Source organism: Geotrypetes seraphini, chromosome 2 (genome assembly GCF_902459505.1).
Source record: "Geotrypetes seraphini chromosome 2, aGeoSer1.1, whole genome shotgun sequence".
NCBI classification, from domain to species: Eukaryota; Metazoa; Chordata; class Amphibia; order Gymnophiona; family Dermophiidae; genus Geotrypetes; species Geotrypetes seraphini.
Window position 1 is genome coordinate 403895187 of NC_047085.1, and position 19590 is coordinate 403914776.

Consider the following 19590-nt stretch of genomic DNA (forward strand, 5'->3'; position numbering starts at 1 on the left):
TAGTGTTTCTCCATTTAAGGTGTAAGGTTTGCATGGATTTCTGCTACCGAGATGCATAACCTTACATTTCTTAGCGTTGAAGCCCAGCTGCCATGTCGAGGACCAGTTTTCCAACGTAAGCAGATCCTGCGTCATACTATCCTGCAGATTGCTTTCACTTACTATATTACATAGTTTGGCGTCATCAGCGAATAGAGTTACTTTACCCTGAAGCCCTTGGGTCAAGTCTCTTATGAATATGTTAAAAAGGAGTGGACCCAGGACCGAGCCCTGTGGCACTCCACTGGTCACCTCCGATGTCTCAGAGAGGGTGCCGTTGACCACCACCCTCTGGCGTCTTCCACTCAGCCAATCTTTGACCCATGCAATTAGTATCTCACCTAACCCCATTGATTTCATCTTGTTTAATAGTCTACGGTGTGGGACGCTGTCGAAAGCTTTACTGAAATCTAAGTACACTATGTCCAGAGACTCTCCCGAGTCCAACTTTCCTGTTACCCAATCAAAGAAGCTGATAAGATTGGATTGGCATGACCTACCCCTAGTGAATCCATGTTGACTAGGATCCCTTAGATTCCCCTCATCCATAATCGTGTCTAATTTACATTTAAGTAGTGTTTCCATGAGTTTACACACTATTGATGTGAGACTCACTGGTCTGTAATTTGCAGCCTCCGCTCTGCAACCCTTTTTGTGCAGAGGAACGATGTTAGTTGTTTTCCAGTCCAGGGGGACTCTCCCTGTACTTAGGGAGAGATTGAAGAGCATGGTTAATGGTTCCGCCAGGACATCGCACAGCTCCCTGAGTACTCGTGGGCGTAGTCGTGGTGTTCGCGTAGGACTTCGTTAATTCCGCGTTGGCAACTAGCCGCCGCACCATGAAGTCCAAATGGCATTCTAGTGAATTGGTATAAACCCTTGGGCGTACTAAAAGCGGTCTTGGGCTTGGCGGTCTCAGTGAGCGGGATCTGCCAGTACCCTTTCGTGAGGTCCAGTGTCGTGAGAAATTGAGCCTGGCCCAGACGATCTAAGAGCTCGTCAACCCTAGGCATCGGGAAAGCGTCAAACTTGGATACTTCATTCAGTTGGCGGAAATCAATGCAAAAGCGGGGGGTGCCGTCCGCTTTGGGCACTATTACTATGGGGCTACACCACGGGCTAGTGGAGGGCTCTATCACCCCTAGGCTTATCATTTCCTCCACTAGCTGTTGGACTAGTCTCCTTTTTCCTTCCGACAGCCGATAAGGCTTGACCCTTACCACCTTACCCGGGTCTGTTACTATATCGTGGGTCCGGGAGTCACGGAGAATACATCCCCAAAGCTATCTACTAGTTCCCTCATTTGTTGTTCCTGCCCAGGGTCTAATTCAGGTCCTAAATTGACCTCCCCTTTTTGGTCTAGCTCTGTCACCTGGGGTCCTAATTCATCCTCCTGGCTCTCTTGCGCGAGTAAGGCCAATACCTCCCGATCCCTCCAAGGTTTTAACAGGTTAATATGGTAGGTTTGTTTTCTCCCTTTATCATCCTTAACCCTATAATCCACCTCATTTAGGCGTTCGATGACGGTGGCCGGTCCCTTCCATTGGGCTAAGAATTTATGCGGATCAGAGGGAATAAGGACCAACACCCGTTCGCCCACTTGTAACTGTCTGTTTTTAGTCTTCCGGTCATAATATACCTTCTGCTTCCGTTGACTCCACTCCAGATTCTCTTTGCCTATCTTGGCCACCCGTGCCAATCTATTCCTCAAATGTGTCAGGTAAGAAACTATGTCCTCATCCTTTTCCGTAATAGCTCCCCATCCTTCCTTTATCATGTCCAGGATCCCCATTGGACACCTCCCAAAGAGCATCTCAAAGGGGCTTACCCCTAAGGAGTCCTGGATTCTCTCCCTAGCTGCAAACAATACCAGGGGCATAAACAAGTCCCAATCCCTCATGTCTCCTTTTAGTACTTTCTTGAGCATTTGCTTTAGCGTTTGGTTGAACCGCTCTACCACCCCGTTTGCCTGTGGGTGATAGGCCGAGGTTCTAATGTGCCTAATCTTGAACCCTTGCCAAAACTGCTCCATGTCTCTGGACATAAAATTACTCCCCTGGTCAGTCAGGACCTCACGAGGAAATCCCATAGTACAGAATAGACCCATCAGTTCCTTCATGATAGCCGTAGAGGTAGTCTTGCGCAAGGGAAAAGCCCACGGAAAACGGGTAGCTATGTCTATTACTACCAATATATACCTGAACCCCCGGGGTGTTCGCTCCAATGGGCCTACTATGTCCATCGCCAATCTTGACAAAGGTTCCTCGATTCTGGGTAAGGGAATGAGAGGAACCTTAGGGGGTTTGTTTAGGGATAACCGCTGACATTCGGGACAGGATTTACAGAAATTAGTGACGTCTTGTATAACCCCTGGCCAAAAGAATCTCTGGGTTACCTGTCTTTGGGTCCCCTCGGCTCCCTTATGGGCCGCTAAGGGGTGATCATGCGCCGCTTGCATAACCATTTTACGGAACCCTAGAGGTACCATGAGTTGCTCCCCTCTACCCCCAGAGCCTTCCCTCGGGCCTTCCCTATATAACAGGCCCTTCTTTATTCTAAAGGTAGTGACACCTTTTTGAGGGCCCGAGGCTTGTTGCCAAGCTTCTTGCAATGAGGGGTCTGCCCTCTGCTCCACGGCAAAGGTCGGGAAGGTTTCCCTCACTTCCTGGGGCAGCCATGGCACGTCCTTATCCTGGGCTACCTGTTTTTGGGCCTGGCTCCTTTCTTGCTGCTGTCTCCTTCTCTTAGCTCTAGAATTACGAGCTTGTTTGGGGGTATATTTTTGGAAGGCTTCTTCTTGGAAAGGGAAGATTCTTCCTAACTCCCCTTCTGGCTCTTCGGCCAGCGGTCCCTGAGAGCGTGTATTAACCATACCTTGTCTCTCTTTTAGGTACTCTTTACCTGAGGTACTGACGAGTCTGCGCCTTTGGTAAATAGGCCTCCTTGGCCTCCAGTCGTTCTGGCTGTGCTTGTACGTCCTGTTACTCCCGACTCAGGAACTTCCTTCTGGTCTGGTCCTTCCGGTGGTCCCTCGGAAGTCTAGTCGGGTGCGGTTCCTGCCGCGTCGTCCTGCGTCACGGGAACACTCCAAAAGAAAAATCATGAAGCAAAACAAAAAAAAAACTGCAAAATTTTCGTGTTTTTTTTTTCCCCTTTTTCTTTATAGGTTCAAACTTGAAACCACCAGTAGGGTGTGCTACAATCCCACCACTGCCACCATTTTGTCACCTGCCGGGGTCTCGGTAAGGTTAAGGAGACCCCCGGTAGAGGGTAGCACACTCCTGACGTGGCTCCCAAAGGGGGAGACCTCACTGGTGTCTCACTATCTGTGGCTTTGCTAAAAATAAAGCACCGTGAGTCAAGTTGCACCAAAAATAAAGTGTAAAGTTTAATTAGTCACTTAACACATAAATCATATCAGATATTATTATAGTCCAAGTCTCCTTTCTTCCCAAACAAGGGCAAAAAGAAAGAAAACAGAAAACAAAAAGACTTTTAACTTTCACCCAGTCCAGTGAAAGCGCAGCAAGCTTTCTATCCGGTATAATGCCAGTCCAGGTTTTAGGGCTTGCTCTACCTGATCACACAGTCTCTGAAAAACACAGCACAATTAGTCTCTTAAGCAATTATCCAGCCTTGAGCTGGAGTCCTGGGCTTACTAACCAACACAGTCCAGTTTCTTCACCAGGTATTTACATTCTTGAATATAAAGTAAACTTTAAGCAGGAACAAAAGACAAAAACTGAAGCCTTACTGCAGGCTCCTAAACTTCCCGCTCTGATTAGCTCACAGTCCTTTGGCTTCTCTTGAGCTCCTGCACAGCTGCAGTGTAGCCAGATAATCAAGCTGCTGCAGCACTGCTCTAAGCTTGTGTTACAGCACAAACAATCAAAATCAGTTCTGCCAAAACTCCTCTCCACTATTATTCCTGTACAGCCTTGTACCTGCAGTGTTTAGTGGAAAGTTGCCAAGCCCACATCCATGGCTTCTTCCATAATGGTCTCTGGCATACACCCTTCATCCAGGTCCATGCTTTCTGGTGTATCCAGTGGCTCTGCTGGCTCCTGAGGCATTGGAGCCTCACACTCCATTGGCTCTGGAGTGAGGTCTGGCCTTCTCCTGGCCCGGAGAACTCTCTCTGCCAGCCTCTCTTGGGCAGCCTCCTTTAATGCTCTGGAGAGCTGCTTAAAAGGCTTAGGGCCACGCCCTATACTGGGTGTTTGTGTGCCTAGCTTGTGTGTTCTTGGGCTCCCCCTCAGGCTACAGGGCAGAATATCACTGGGAGCTTGATTAAACCTCTTAGTGTGACTGGAAGCTTTTCTGGGCCGTGCATTTAACCTATACTCAGGGTACTCAGGATAGGCAGCTAGGCTTTCAGGATCTTCTTCCTGATCCTTCTCAGGGAGAGTCTGGTCTCGAGTAAGAGACTGAGACCGGGGTTTAACTCTGACATGACCGTCTCGGGGAGCGGAAATGTCACACCATTCAACAATAAACAAAAAGCCATTGTCTATTCATTCTCTGGTTTCTAGATTCATGAAAGGACTTTTTCATACCAAGCTACCTCTCAGACCTCCAGTGGCATGGGATCTTAATGTGGTACTTTCTACTTTGCGGAAGCCTTCCTTTAAACCACTCTTGACCTCGTCTCTATCTCACTTGGAAAGTGGTATTTCTCAAATCTATCACATCTACACGCAGAGTCTCTGAGCTTCAAGTGTTAGTATTGGATCCACATTTTATGGCATTCTACCATGACAGGGTAGTTCTCCATACTCATCCAAAGTTCCTCCCTAAAGTCACCTTGGAATTTTAGTTGAATCAGACTATAGTTCTACCTGTCTTCTTTCCAAGACTACATTCTCATCCTGGTGAAGCTGCACTCCATATATTGTACTGTAAATGAACCCTTTCTTATTTCTTAGATTGTACTAAGCTTTACAGAACTTCTGCTCAGCCGTTCCTGTCATTCATTCCAAATAGAATTGGAGCTCCTGTCACCAAGAGAACCATCTCAGCATGGCTGGTGGACTGTAAATTCTTTTGCTATGCTCAGGTTGGGCTGACGCTTGAGGGCCGTGTCACTTCACATGAAGTACAAACAATTGCGACTTCAGTAGCTCACCTACGTTGACACTCCCATTGAAGACATCTGCAAGGCAGCCATCTGGTCCCCAATCCATATTTTTCACATCTCATTACTGTTTGGAGAATTATTCCAGATGAGATATTTGGTTTGACAAAACAGTTCTGAGAAATTTTTTTTTTCATTTAGACGCCAACTTTCTTTCAACCCTATTGGTTTTCGCCATGCTCAGGTATATACAGTATTTTTCGCTCCATAAGAGCTCCAAAAAAGTGGGTGGAAAAGTGGGTGCATCTTATGGCACAAATACAATTTTTTAAACACCTCCCCCCGCCCTGGTACCTTTTTTGTAAATGCCGGTGGTCCAGTGCAGTCTCGCCAGGAGCTTTCCACGCTCCTGCTGGATGGCTGCCTCCTTTCTTGCTTCAGAGCGACTCATAAGACAGGAACACGAGCTTTTCACTTCCTGCCTGGTCCTGCGCGCCACTCGTGAATGGCTGTTGTCAGTTCTTGTGAATCGTGAGAACTGACGGCAACCATTCACAAGTGGTGCGCGGGACTATTACCGAAAATTTATCCCTAATTTTGCTGACATGGGTACAGATCTCTCAGAATTATTACGGAATACCTGACCAAACCGACTGCAGTGGAATCAATGAGTCGAACAAGCCTTTAATCAACTTACACAGCCCCTATGTAGGGAACCTGTCCTTAAGAATGTGGAGTTTAAATCAGGACTTGATTCTACAGGCAGACATCTCAGGTGTTGGATTAGGGGCAGTGTTGAGTCAATGGCTGGAAGAGGATGAACATCCTGTGCTGACCTAAGCCGTAAGCTCTTCACACCAGAACAGCTCTACTCTACAATAGAGAAAGAATGCCTAGCTGTAAAGTAGCTTTAGCCCAAATACCAGTAAATTAAATATGCTACCAACCCTCTCTAATAGAATGTATAAACAAAAAGGACTAGGTTGGTGTATTTCAATGTAAGGATCTTAACCGAAAAACCTCAGCCCCACCACTCCACCGCTATAATGATTTCTAAAGCGGGAGATTTCTGTGGTGCCTCATCATAGGTAATTCGTTGTTCACTGCTGTGATTATATTCATATAAATGTTTTTTGCTTCTTTTTTTCTTTTTTTACTTTTTTACAATGAATGAAATGGTATAAAAGTGTATAAGAGTGTATACTTAACTTCTATACACAGCTGGACCTGGGAGTCTGACCCGACATGTTTCGCACATTCCGTGCTGTCTCAAGGGTCTCCCTGTATAAAAGTAAAACCAGAATGCTTAGGGCAGCTGTAATGAGACTTTTCTCAACACCAAACCACCCCCCCAAAACCATATAAATCACTATGTGAATCTCTTTTCTCTAACTCACCGAGGTCGCCGTAGTCATCCGACTCACAAGTACAAAGTCTGTGAAAGATGGCGCCGGCGTCCTCGATCCACATTTAAATACATAAATTAACATAACCACTCCCCCCAGGAAACCCATTGGTCCAATCATCCTCCAATCAGCGTAATCCAGTCAATCTCTCCATTCAATCCCCGTGGTTCTACTGTATCTAGAGTAAAAATCAATCTCTGTTCTACCTCATTTAATCTCTGCAAATCCTTCCCACCCTCCCTCCCCGTAACTCTCTTAATCACTCGCCATCTAAGTTGATCCACCCCATGATTATACCTATGCCAGTGTGCAACTAAAGGGGCCTGAGTAACGTTGTTAATAATGCTTGATTTATGCTCATTCAGTCTAATTCTAATCTTGCGGTTGGTCCTGCCAATGTAAACCAACTCACATGGGCACACAATCGCATATACCACATCCTGTGATGTACAATCCGTAAGCGTGTTAGAATATAGACTCAATGACCTACCCGGAACCCTCCACACATCCCCTATGATGGTAGAGGAGCACCACTGGCATTTGCCGCAGGGGCTGTGGTAACCTTTCACCCTCTCACCCCTCTTACCATATTTTAAAGGGTCAAATCTTTGTCCCAAAGTTCTACCTCTTGAATACGCTATCCGAGGAAACTCGCTCAAAGATGAATGAAGCTGTACTATATGCCAGTGTTGACGTAGGTACCCCACCATCAATTTGGTAGCCTTAGAATAAGGGAGTACGCACGTCAATGGTTCGTGAGTACCCCCCTCGGGGTCCCCTGGCTCGCCCAAAAGTAACTCCCTCTGGGCAAATCTAGCCCTTAAATAGGCTTGGCGAATAGATTTCTCCGGATAGCCCCTTTTACGAAATCTGTCAGCCAACAGATCCGCCTGTATTTTGTATTCCTCTAACGACGAACAGACCCTACGCGCCCGTAAGAATTGGGCTATGGGAAGATTGAATCTCAATTTGAAAGGGTGGAAGCTATCGTAATGGAGAATAGTGTTACGTGTAACCGGATTATATGAATATAATCACAGCAGTGAACAACGAATTACCTATGATGAGGCACCACAGAAATCTCCCGCTTTAGAAATCATTATAGCGATGGAGTGGTGGGGCTGAGGTTTTTCGGTTAAGATCCTTACATTGAAATACACCAACCTAGTCCTTTTTTGTTTATACATAGCTGTAAAGTAGACCATTGAGTTTCTCAGATACTGCCTACTGGACAGGTCATTTACTCTTGTCACAGACCATGTCCCACTATAATGGTTCAACCAAATGAAGAACAGCAACACGTGCTTGATGGTATTGATACTTCAGTTTACAAGCTTATCAATTCATGGTAATGCACAGAGCCAGAAAAGCCCATTGTAATGCGGACTTCCTGTCAGAGAAGGCAAATAGACAGCTCCTGAAAACTGTCCATAAACGTTCAGTCTGAGGGGAAGGGTATATGATGGGGGTGTACATCCTGTCACCAGACACTACAGACTTGAAGAGAAACTACTTACTGAGAAAACACTACCAGAAGACTGCATGGGTCTAAGGAACAGGAAAGTAGAGCCATTAAAGAAATTGATGACAACTCATTTGCATATAGATTTGAATATTGGGGAAGTGCCTGCTGGGAAGGACCATTCACCCTGATATTAAAAGGAATTTCTTCCCTTGGACTCCAGACTGAAGGAATTCAATGAGAAAGCTTGTCAGGAGCTCTCGGGTAACTCTCAAGGGGATGAATGTTGGCATTTGCCTAACTCTGTAAGCCAAAGAATCCTGATAGGGCCAGGATACTTAGTGTGGCCAAGAGCATGGCCAGAAAAGCCAGTTTAAACAGAGTCAGCCATTCAGACTTTTCTTGGTTTGTTGCTGTGTTCAGCTTATACCTGTGCATTATTCTGTGATTTCTTCTTTTTTGCAGAATGAAGCTCGGAAACTAAATTATCAAGAACTTGTTGAGGAAGACAAAAGACTGAAACTGCCATCAAATTGGGAAGCAAAAAAGACTCGACTAGAATGGGAGCTGAAGGAAGAGGAAAGAAAGAAGGTAAAACAGTGGCTGAGCAATGCTCAGGCCAAACCTATTGTATAGCAAGAAACTATGTCTTCATATGTATTTACAGATGTGTTCATGTGTTTATATATTTCAGTAATATTTAAATATTTGTAATTTTTATATCACATGAGAAATTGTGTGGTTTACAAAAACGTATACAATATTAAGACAAATATAAATAAAAACAAAAAAGCAAATATTTCAAGTTAATTTCAAAGTACATACTAACTAAAAGTAGATAAATTAATAAAATGAACTGAAGATAATATAACAAGTAATATTACAAAGAATATATTAAATAAACTTTCCCTGAAAATGTTTTGTGTTGGTTTTTTAAAAATATTTTTATTGAAAATTTTGATATTACAAACATACACGCCAAACAAAACAACAGTACAAAGTCAACAGCAGACAACACAAGAGCCTCCATGTTGATCCTTCATGGAGGCCTAAAAGACACCCCCGCCCAGACCTGAAAATGTTTTAAATCAGCTCCATTTCAGATCTTTGAGACCAGTGTATGTCTTTAATTCTGTAAGGGGAGTGTGTGGCACAATAGTTAGAGCTACAGTCTCAGCACTCTGAGGTTGTGGGTTCAAATCCCATGCTGTTCCTTGTGATCCTGGGCAAGTTGCTCAATCCCCCATTGCCCCATATATATTAGGTAGAGTGTGAGCCCACCAGGACAGATAGGAGAAAAATGCTTGAATATCTGAATGTTTGTTTGTTTCTCACCCACCCTTATCCAAGGCGAGTTACATATTAACATACAAAATAAAAAATTTACATTTATCGTACTAAACACTTCAGAGACACACTATAACAAATTACATATCAAATCAAATTATATATAACATACACGTCGCATCAACAATGGATATCTTTTAAGGCCAAAACTGGCCAAACCCACACATACATCAAAAAATAAAATTCCATAAGTCATACAAGATGCCTCAATAACAGACATCAGTAAACCAAATAAAACAAACCAGACCATCGAACACCTCCGTGACCAGCACTCAAGAGTCATCACTCCTTCTCCCTCAGCCAAACTCAGAGTGACCCTACATTTCATTTTACAGAACAGATGTCTTTTCAACAGTTTCCTAAAGTTCTAAACATTTTGCTGCTGGTGAATGTATCCTGGAAGATTGTTCCACTCCCAGGGGCTGATGCAGTGAAAGACACTGTTTCTGGAAGAGGAAAGTCTTAACTCCCGCACAGATGGTACAGAAATCACAATGCTCAATTTAACGGAGCAGTCGAGCCGGCTCACGTAGCAAGATGCTCTGGACCAGGTATTTAGGGGCCAACTTCTATAAGCACATAAAGACATTCACCAGTAGCTTGTATTGGATCTTAGCCAATACAACCTTATAAAATATTCTGTTACATGCTCGCGTCTGTCCAATTTAAACAGAGAGCGCACCACTTAGGCTATAAGTGGTATATAAATATTAAAAATAAATAAATACACTGTTCAAAAGTAAGGACCAACCAAAGACCAGCTAATTGGCTTGCCACCCTACAGGAATGGAAAGATAACAGCCTGGTCTTGGGATCACAAAGATCTGAAAGGGACATATTCTTTCCAGGGAAATGACAAGAATTATTTATCTAAGCTGCAAACTTTAAAAGGTGCAGCTGACAGATGGACAATGAGGACCTGCCCTCATCCGTGAAGCTAAATGAACTTAGTGGTACAAAAATGCTTTTTTACTTTGTGGAAATTAAGAACCATAAAAAAATATTTTGATCCTTTATCGTTCAGACTATTGGTGCATGCATTAGTTTTATCTATTTTAGACTATTGTAACATCATCTATTTAGGAGTACACAAAAAAATTCTAAGGAAATTAAGGATAATTCAGAATACAGCTGTTCGATTGATTTTTGGTTTAAAAAAGAACGACCATATTAGTCCATATTATCATTTACTTCATTGGCTGCCTTTGGAGGCATGAGTATTATTCAGATTTTGCTGTATCCACTTTAAGCTGATATCGGGATTGTCTCCAGCTTACCTTTTTCCTCATTTTGTGTTGCATAGACCATCAAGAGAAACTAGAAACTTCTATTTATTTGCTAATCCAAAAATGAATGGGTGAAGATATAAGACCTTATTAGATAGGACCCTAGCATTTCAAACTAGTAGGCAACAATCTTGGTTAGGCAAATGTATTCAGCAAGCTATGTTATCCTACTGCTGTTTTCAGAAATTAATTAAGACCACTTTGTTCGATAAGTTTATTACTTAGTGAGTTTTACTTAGTGAGTTTGAGACCACGGGAAACTGCTGCAATGCCTAGACGCCATTGGTATCAGGGACGAGGTGCTGAATTGGTTCCATGGCTTCCTTATGTCCCGCACTTATCAAGTACGTTTTAATTATGAACTTTCAGATACCTGGAGCAATCCATCCGGTGTGCCACAAGGGTCTCTGCTATCTCCATTGGTCTTCAACGTCTACATGTCCTCACTAGGCACGCAGCTAACCCAGTTGGGGATAAAACTATTTAGTTATGCAGATGATTTTACGATCATCATCCCATTCATTAATTCTATCTCTGAAACTATTCCTAAAGCTTCAGAAGCCATAAACGTGATGGAGCACTGGATGACAACCTTTAGGCTCAAACTTAATTCAGAAAAGACAACTTTTTTTGTTGCTTCGCCACATCCGCTTTACACCAAATCACCACTATGTATCAATAATCTTAATTACCCTATCCAACCTACCATAAAGATACTAGGTGTAACTTTGGATCAGTGCCTAACCATGAGAGACCAGATGGACTCCTTGATCAGAAAGGGATTTTTCACTCTCTGGAAACTCAGATCCATTAAAGCTTATTTCGATTAATGGCATTCAGAACCCTAGTCCAATCCCTCGTACTGAGTCTACTTGACTACTGTAACATCGCCTATTTAGCAAGTTCCCAAAAGAACATGCAGCGTTTACAATTGATGCAAAATGCAGCGGTCAAACTGATCTTTGGGCTGAGGAAATTTGACCACGTGACACCCTACTACCGGCAGCTGCATTGGCTGCCAATGGAGGCGTGCGTTAAGTTTAAATTTGCCTGCTTCTGCTTCAAAGCACTACATGGACTTGCCCCTAAATATATAACTGACCTTTTCATCTTCTCAGCCAACAGACACAAGAGAAGCTCACATTCGAACTTCGTTTCCCCCTAGTGAGAGGTTGTAAACTGAAAAAACACCATGAACATCTTCTCTCGCACCAAGCAGCATCATGGGGTAAAGACCTAGAACAATTGCTTTCGCCCACTACTTATGAGGAATTTAGGAAACGTCTGAAAATACACCTGTTCCTAAAGTATCTAGACAACTGATCCTCTCCTCTCTCCCCTCTATAGCGATTAACTTGTTCTATTGATCACTCTCTCCTCAAAAATGGATTTCCTGTCCTATTAACCCTCTTTCTTCCTCCCCTCTTAAAGTCAATCAATTTGTACCTTTGCTTAATCTTTGTAAACCGCATAGAACTTCACGGTATTGCGGTATATAAGCTGTTATTATTATTATTATTATTGAAATTCTATTTTAAAAATATTTGTATTTTTTACTGTATTATTGTATTTCGCTGATTGTCCAGCTCTTTTTAGTGTAAACCCCCTAGAACTTTTGGTTATGGCGATATAAAAGAATAAAATTATTATTAAATGTCGCTGTCTTTCCTGCTTTCTGGGAGTAAATGGCATGAAATAAAAATCTGAGCTCCATATTCATGAGCAGTGGGATTTTTTTTGTTCTTTTTCTACTTTTGTCTACTAAGCCTATCTCCCACTCCCGCAAGGCTCCCTGGTATCTTCCATACCACAGGGAATTAAAGCAGAAATGTCAAGCCCTTGAACGTAAATGGAAAAAATTGAAATCCCCTTCAGACAGACAATCCTGGAGAGACAACATCAAGTTCTATAACACAGTACTAAAAAAAGCAAGGAAGAATTTCTATGGAGATAAAATCATCAGATCAAAAAACCAAAATAGTATACTGTTCAACATCTGGCGCAACCTAACCTCAAGAAACGGCTCCACCTTTCCCCTTTCCCCCACATCCGCAAACGACCTAGCTAAATTTTTCAATGAAAAGATTACTACCTTACGGAGTTCTTTCCCCCCAGCAGTCTCTTACAATTCTCTGCCTCCCAACGACTCCAATCCTATCCCTACTGATAGATCCTGGACTGACTTTGAACTCGTATCCGAATCCCAGATCTCTAAACTCTGTCTCAAACTGAAATCCTGCAATTGCATCCTGGATCCTTTCCCTTCCTACCTTTATGAAAAAATTCCCGCGCAGGCCATCTCCTCCCTTACCAGGCTTATAAATGGGACACATTGCCTTGTCCCCTCTTCTGAAAAAAGCCGATCTCGACCCTTCCTTACCATCTAACAACCCCCCATAGCAAATATCCCTCTCCTAACTAAACTGCTAGAGGCCATAGTCGCCACCCAGCTCTCTTCTTACCTAGAGAGATTCTCCATCCTCCATCCCTACCAATATGGCTTGAGACCCAGCTTCAGCACCGAATCCCTCCTAGTTTCCTTAATTTCTAAGGTGCAACAACTACATTTTTGTAACAAATTCGCTGTCCTATTACAATTCGATCTCTCTGCAGCTTTCGATGTTGTCCACCATGACATACTACTTTATCAACTTTCCGAGATAGGAATTGACTCCACTGTCCTAAAGTGGTTCTCAAACTTCCTACGCTCTCGCTCCTACACTGTCAACACAAATGGCACCATGTCCGTTCCTTAGACACCATCTTGCGGTGTCCCTCAGGGATCACCCCTATCCCCTATTCTCTTTAACATCTATATGTCCTCCCTGAAACTCCTCCAATTATCCCCCCTTGAAACAATCTACACATACCCTGATAACATCCTTGTCCTCCTTGAGACAGACCAGAACCTCACCAGCCTCCATGAGAACATTACAGCTTGCATAATGAGACTCCATTCCTGGTCCTTCTCGGTACAGATGAAATTGAATGAATCAAAAACAAAATTACTCTGACTCAGCCCAAAATTAGAACACCTGCCCACCCTCTTCGCACTACCCTCAGGCGCTGCACTGCAGCTTGAGTTCTCAAGCAAGGTCCTTGGCATCATTATCGATTCTTCTCTCTCCCTCAATGACCACCTCAACTCCTTGGCTAAATCATGCTTTTTCAGCCTCCACATGCTGAGGAAAGTAAGATCCTATTTTCGCCAACAACATTTCGCCATCCTTGTCCAATACATCATCCTCCCCAAACTAGTAGACTACTGCAATGCCATCTACTTAAGCCTATCAAAAAAAAGTCTTCAAATACTCCAGCTAATCCATTTCAAATGCTCCTGCTGGCTTTTAAGATTATTCACGACATCCTTCCTCCCTTAATCCTTAATCTTATAACTCCTCGAGTCCTGACTCTACCAGACCCGCCCAAAGGTATAAACTATCCTTCCCCTCTCTACACGGTATTCGTTATGCAGGCAAACTGGGAAAATCCCTTCTCTTCAGAATCACAGGTCTTTGGAACGACTTTACTACCCTGCTGCGGAACCTGGGCTCCCTCCAATTATTCCGCAAGCAACTGAAAACCTGGCTTTTCACTAAAATGTAATTCTATCCCCCCTTACTCTTCTCTTCTATATATAAGTTCATGTAAACCTATTTTTTCCTTCTCTTCCTATATTTTAAGTTCTTGTAAACCGTGCCGAGCTCCACATCCGTGGAGATGATGCGGTATATAAACTTAAGGTTTAGTTTAGTTTAGTTTTCCTGATTTACACCTTCCTCCAGTGTCTCACTGAGGAACAGAATAGAATATTTTCACATTATAATTAGGTCCACTTTCAAAACACAAAAATGACCTTAACTCTTGATTTCCTGATGAGGAGATGCATGCTGCTAGAAGGGTTACAGATTTTCTTTTTTTTTGTTATATTAGGAATGTGCAGCCAAAGGAGAAAATTATGAGCGAGTAAAGTTAATGGAAATAAGTGCTGAAGATGCAGACAAGTGGGAGAGGAAGAAGAAAAGAAAGAATCCAGATTTAGGTTTTTCGGGTAAGAAATAAGTCATGAATCCAGAAAGAATTCATAGCACATGTGAATGTGACAGTGTCATGCATTTGAATGTCTTTTTTTTTTTTTTTTTTTTTTTACAGATTATGCAGCTGCTCAGTTGCGTCAGTATCAGAGACTGACCAAACAAATTAAACCTGATATGGAAGAGTATGAGAAGCAAAGAGAGCAGAAGTAAGTTAAAGCATGCTTTGCTTTTCATGACTTGTACATTTGCAGCATTTCTTTCAGTTCAGTCTAGGTAAATTATGGTAAAAGTTCTTTGGGTATTTTTAGCATTCTTGAAGGACAAGATAAATTTACATGTATCTCCATTTTAGAGAGCAGACTCTATCCAAACTGTCAGTTTATCTCATAAAAACTACCAGGAAGTTGAAAATCTGTAGCAGAGCATTTTGACTGCTTTACTCTCATCTCACTTTACCTAACCAATGTAAAATACACAGGAATCTGCAATTGGCAGTTCCTAGTTAAGTTTCTTATTACAAACTGAGATACTTTGTAACCCTTGTGACTAAGCACAATTGTTCCACAGTATAGGTATAGGCCAGGGGTCTGCAACCTTTAAGACATAAAGAGCCACTTGGACCCGTTTTCGAAAAGAAAAAAAAACTTGGAGCCGCAAAACCATTATAAAACAAATCTAACACTGCATATATTGTTTCTTATCTTAATGCTATATACAGGATCACTAAATTGAAAATAAAATCATTTTTCCTACCTTTGCTATTTGGTGATTTCATGAGTCTCTGGTTGCACTTTCTTCTTCTGACTGTGCATCCAATCTTTCTTCCTTTCTTTCAGCCTCCTGTATGTTTCCTCTCCTCCAGACCTCATTCTCTCCCCCAACTTTTTCTTTCTGTCTCCCTGTTCCCCCTTCTTTCTGTCTCCGTGCCGTCCCCCAAGCCACTCGGTTTGCTGCCACCGCAATCGGGGAACAGCCCCCAAGCCACCGCCATCCCAAGCTTTCCCTGCAGAAGTGTTGCGCTGACCAGCATTCCGCTCCCTGACGTCAATTCTGACGTAGGAGAGGAAGTTCCGGGCCAACAAGGCATTTCTCCTCATTCCATCCAGCCTGAGCCCCATCTCTCCTTGATCCAGCATTTCCCTTCTGTGTCTGTCAGAATTACCATTCCACCTATTTTCCAGCATCACCCTTCTTTGTGTCCATCTCACCTATATCCCTATCTCACCACTTTTTCAGAATCTTCATTTGTCTCTGTCCTTGTCTTTACCCCATGTTCACCATTTGCCCTTTCAATGTCTTTATCTCCCCCCCACACACACTTTTTCAGTATTACTTCTATGTCTCTATTTCACCTCCTCTTCATGTTCCCTCTGTATCTCTATCCTTATTCAGTAGGTCCTGCTTACTCTTTCTCTTCTTTGTGTCACTATCTCCATTTTCAGCTTTCCCCCCTTTTCCTTTGTTAATGCACCCTGTAGCCAGAATCTTTCCACCCTCCCTCCACTTCGGCCCAGCCCAGTATGAAATATTTCCTTTTGTTTCCCTCCCCTCTCTCTTTCTCTCTCTCTTCTGCTCCCTCACCCAAGAGTCCTGCATCTGGCCCTCTCCCTTCTACCTGCACCTGGCAACACCCCCCTGCTCCGCGGCTCTCTTCAGCAACTCGTCAGCAGCAGTGATCAAGACAAGCTGCCGACATCGAGGCCTTCCCTCTACGAGTCCCGCCTTTGTGGAAAAAGGAAGTTGAAACAAGCGGGACTTGCAGAGGGTAGGCCCCGACGTCAGAAGCTTGTGTCGATCGCTGCTGCTGAGTTGCCGAAGAGAGCTGCGGAGCAGGGGATGTGGCCGGAAGCAGGTAGAAGGGAGAGGGAGATAGGAAGGCTGTAGATCTCCGGAGCATGACACCGACCCCGGCCAGGATGATTTCTTTTTCAGGCGTGCATCTTACAAGGCGTCGCGGCGGGAAATAGCCATGCTGAGCAGTGAGCTCAGCACTACACAGATGAAAGCCTTGCTTGCTGATTGGTCCGGCGGCACGGCCGCCGGACCAATCAGCAAGCAAGGCTTTCATCTGTGTACGTGCTGAGCTCACTCAGCATGGCTATTTCCCGCCGCGACGCCGGACTTGTAAGCTGCATGCCTGCGTGACACACTACCGGAGCCGCAGCAAAGGTGGAAAAGAGCCGCATGTGGCTCTGGAGCCGTGGGTTGCCGACCCCCAGTATAGGCAAAGTAAAGCTAGCTCATTGTGATGGATCAGACTTTATCACGGGCTTACTTCAACTAATTTCATTGGGGAAAAAAACATTTTTACTTTTTTTTTTCATTTATTTGATCCCATCCCAAAGAACAGCCTTACTCATGTCACTACCATTATCAGGCAGGCCTCTGCCCTCCTTCCCCCTGATCAACCTGGTGTCTGGCAATCTCTGATTGCATCCTGCCAAGCAGAAAGTTGAGTCAGAGGGGCAGGACAAATCAGGGAGAGTGCTCCGGGGCAGGAAGCAGGCAGCCTAGGAGTATCGCTGCACTTCCGTTCCTCTATGGAAATTACTTTTGGAAGTACACAGGGTGGGCAGTGGAGATTGACAGGGAGATAGTTTTGGACCCTGGAGGTGGAAGGAAGTGGGGGGGGAGGGAGAGGTGCTTTTCCAGGTGATGGCTGAAGAGGAGCCTCAACCTATGTATTAGTCACAGGATTTTAGACCTATGCCTGGGATCGACTACAGCTGAGTATACAGTAAAACCTTGGTTTGCGAGCATAATTCGTTCCAGAAGCATGCTCATAATCCAAAGCACTCGTATATCAAAGCAAATTTCCCCATAGGAAATAATGGAAACTCAGACGATTCATTCCAGAACCTAAAAACTAATACAAAATACTATATGTACTTGTATTGCAAGATCTCACTCATTTAGAACAGTCACTACACTCCTGCAGCGTCAGAGGGAGAACCATTGGCTCAGTTGTGATGTGTGTATACTGTATGGACTTGTATTGCAAGACATTGCTTGTATATTAAGTTAAAATTTAATAAAATTGTTTTGTTTGTCTGGCAAAACACTTGCAAACCAAGGTTTTACTGTATATGGTACTATTTTCTATCCCTTTCCTAATAATTCCTATCATTCTGACCATTCTCCAAGGGGAACTCAGAATGGTTTACATGAACTTATCCAGGTACTCTGGCATTTTTCCCTGTCTGTACTGGTGGGCTCTCAATCTGTCTAAGGCACCTGGGGCAATTATATTACATTACATCGCATTTAGAGACCACAAAACCTCATGGATCGATGCAGTTCACAAAAGACAAGACTGGACATTTCCCCAAAACTTTATTTATATTTGTCATACATATTAAATGATTTACATATTATCTAAAACATTATAAAAATATGAATATAAATATGATATATTGTACTTAAAGTATTCGTGAAGGAAAATCAAGTGTGTGTTTATAAGATCATATGTATTTTTCTGATACACTTGTCGTAATATGAAAAAATGAATAAAGAAATTTAAATAAAAAGACTGGACATTTCCAGTAAACCACAGAGTAATCACCAATCATCTCAATTCTCAAAAAGTTTTACTAACAAGGATGATTTCAAGAACTTTCTGAAATGTGTGTAATAACAAGACCTTCAAAATAAAGATCGCAACTCCCTGTCCCAGTGACTTGCCCAGCGTCACAAGGAGCAGCATGGGTTTGAATCCACAGCCTCGGGATGCTGAAGCTGTAGCTGTAGCTTTTAATCACTGTACCACACTCTTTTGACTGCTTCTACACACTGAGCAGAAGGTTTCAATGATGTCACCTAGATCATTTTCTTGGGTAGTAACTCATAATGTGAAACATTGAGTTGCTATGATTTGGTTTATTCTTCCAAAGGTGCATCATTTTGTGTTCACATTAAATTTTGTCTGCTATTTGAACACTCAGTCTTCAGCGTCCTAAGATTCTCCTGCACTTTCTCACAGTCCACATGAAATTTAACAACTTTGAATAGTTTTGTGTCACCTGCAGATTTAATCATCTCACTTATTCCTGTTTCTAGATAACGATGTACGATAGCAGCAGTCCCAATATAGATATGGCCATTTAACCCAACCCTCTGTTTTCTGTCTCTTAACCAGTTCTCAATCCACAACAGAACATTGCTTCCTATCCTATTGCTTTGTAGTCTTCTCAGGAGCCTCTCATGGGGTTCTTTGTCAAAAGCTTTCTGAAAATGTAATAATAATAATTTATTTTTATATACCGCCAAACCTTAAGTTTGAGGCGGTTTACAATAAGAAAAAGCTGGACATAGAGCGAATTACAATAATCATCAAATGGTTTCCCAGGAAAAATACAAATTACAATTAATTCAAAAGTCAGAATCAAAGTCAATTAATCTCAAAGGCAGTTCCAATTAAATATAAATATAATGAATAAAAATCATGCTCAAATATATCATAAAAGCTAAGAATACAATTAAGTCAAAAATTTTGCAAATAGATTTTAAAAAGTTTTCAAAATGATTAATAGGATTGAGTTTGAGGAATAAGATCATTCTAGTAAGAATTCATTGAGCCAGCCTGAAATGCCAATGTTTTCCCCAAAAATCTCTTATTACAACATGCTTTTGCTGAAGGAAACAAAAACCTGCATAATTGTCATGTATTCTTGTTAGGATTATAGAATTCAAAGTGGGAAGAGAGTAGGTTGGAGGCAATCCAAATAAAACTTTAAAACAGATACAACCGAATTTGAACAGAATTCTAGCCTCAAATTGTGACCAATAAAGCTTTAAATAGTAAGGACTTACATGGTCACATTTTTTAAGGCTAAAAATCAGGCGAACTGCAGTGTTCTGTATTATTCTTAATCTGCTAAGGGTCTTTTTGCAAGAGCCTAGGGGCTCTTTTTATCAAGCTGCGCTAGCGGGGTTAGTTTGC

At 42.8% G+C, this 19590-nt stretch overlaps 1 protein-coding gene across 1 annotated transcript in view; it reads left to right on the forward strand.

Annotated features, from left to right (window-relative positions):
* SYF2 (SYF2 pre-mRNA splicing factor) overlaps positions 1-19590 on the forward strand; it is a 52671-nt gene that overhangs the window by 14635 nt on the left and 18446 nt on the right. The window contains exons 3-5 of the mRNA XM_033930976.1: positions 8447-8572; positions 14548-14665; positions 14767-14857. Coding sequence (XP_033786867.1) covers positions 8447-8572; positions 14548-14665; positions 14767-14857 — 335 coding nt within the window. The remainder of the gene's footprint in view (positions 1-8446; positions 8573-14547; positions 14666-14766; positions 14858-19590) is intronic.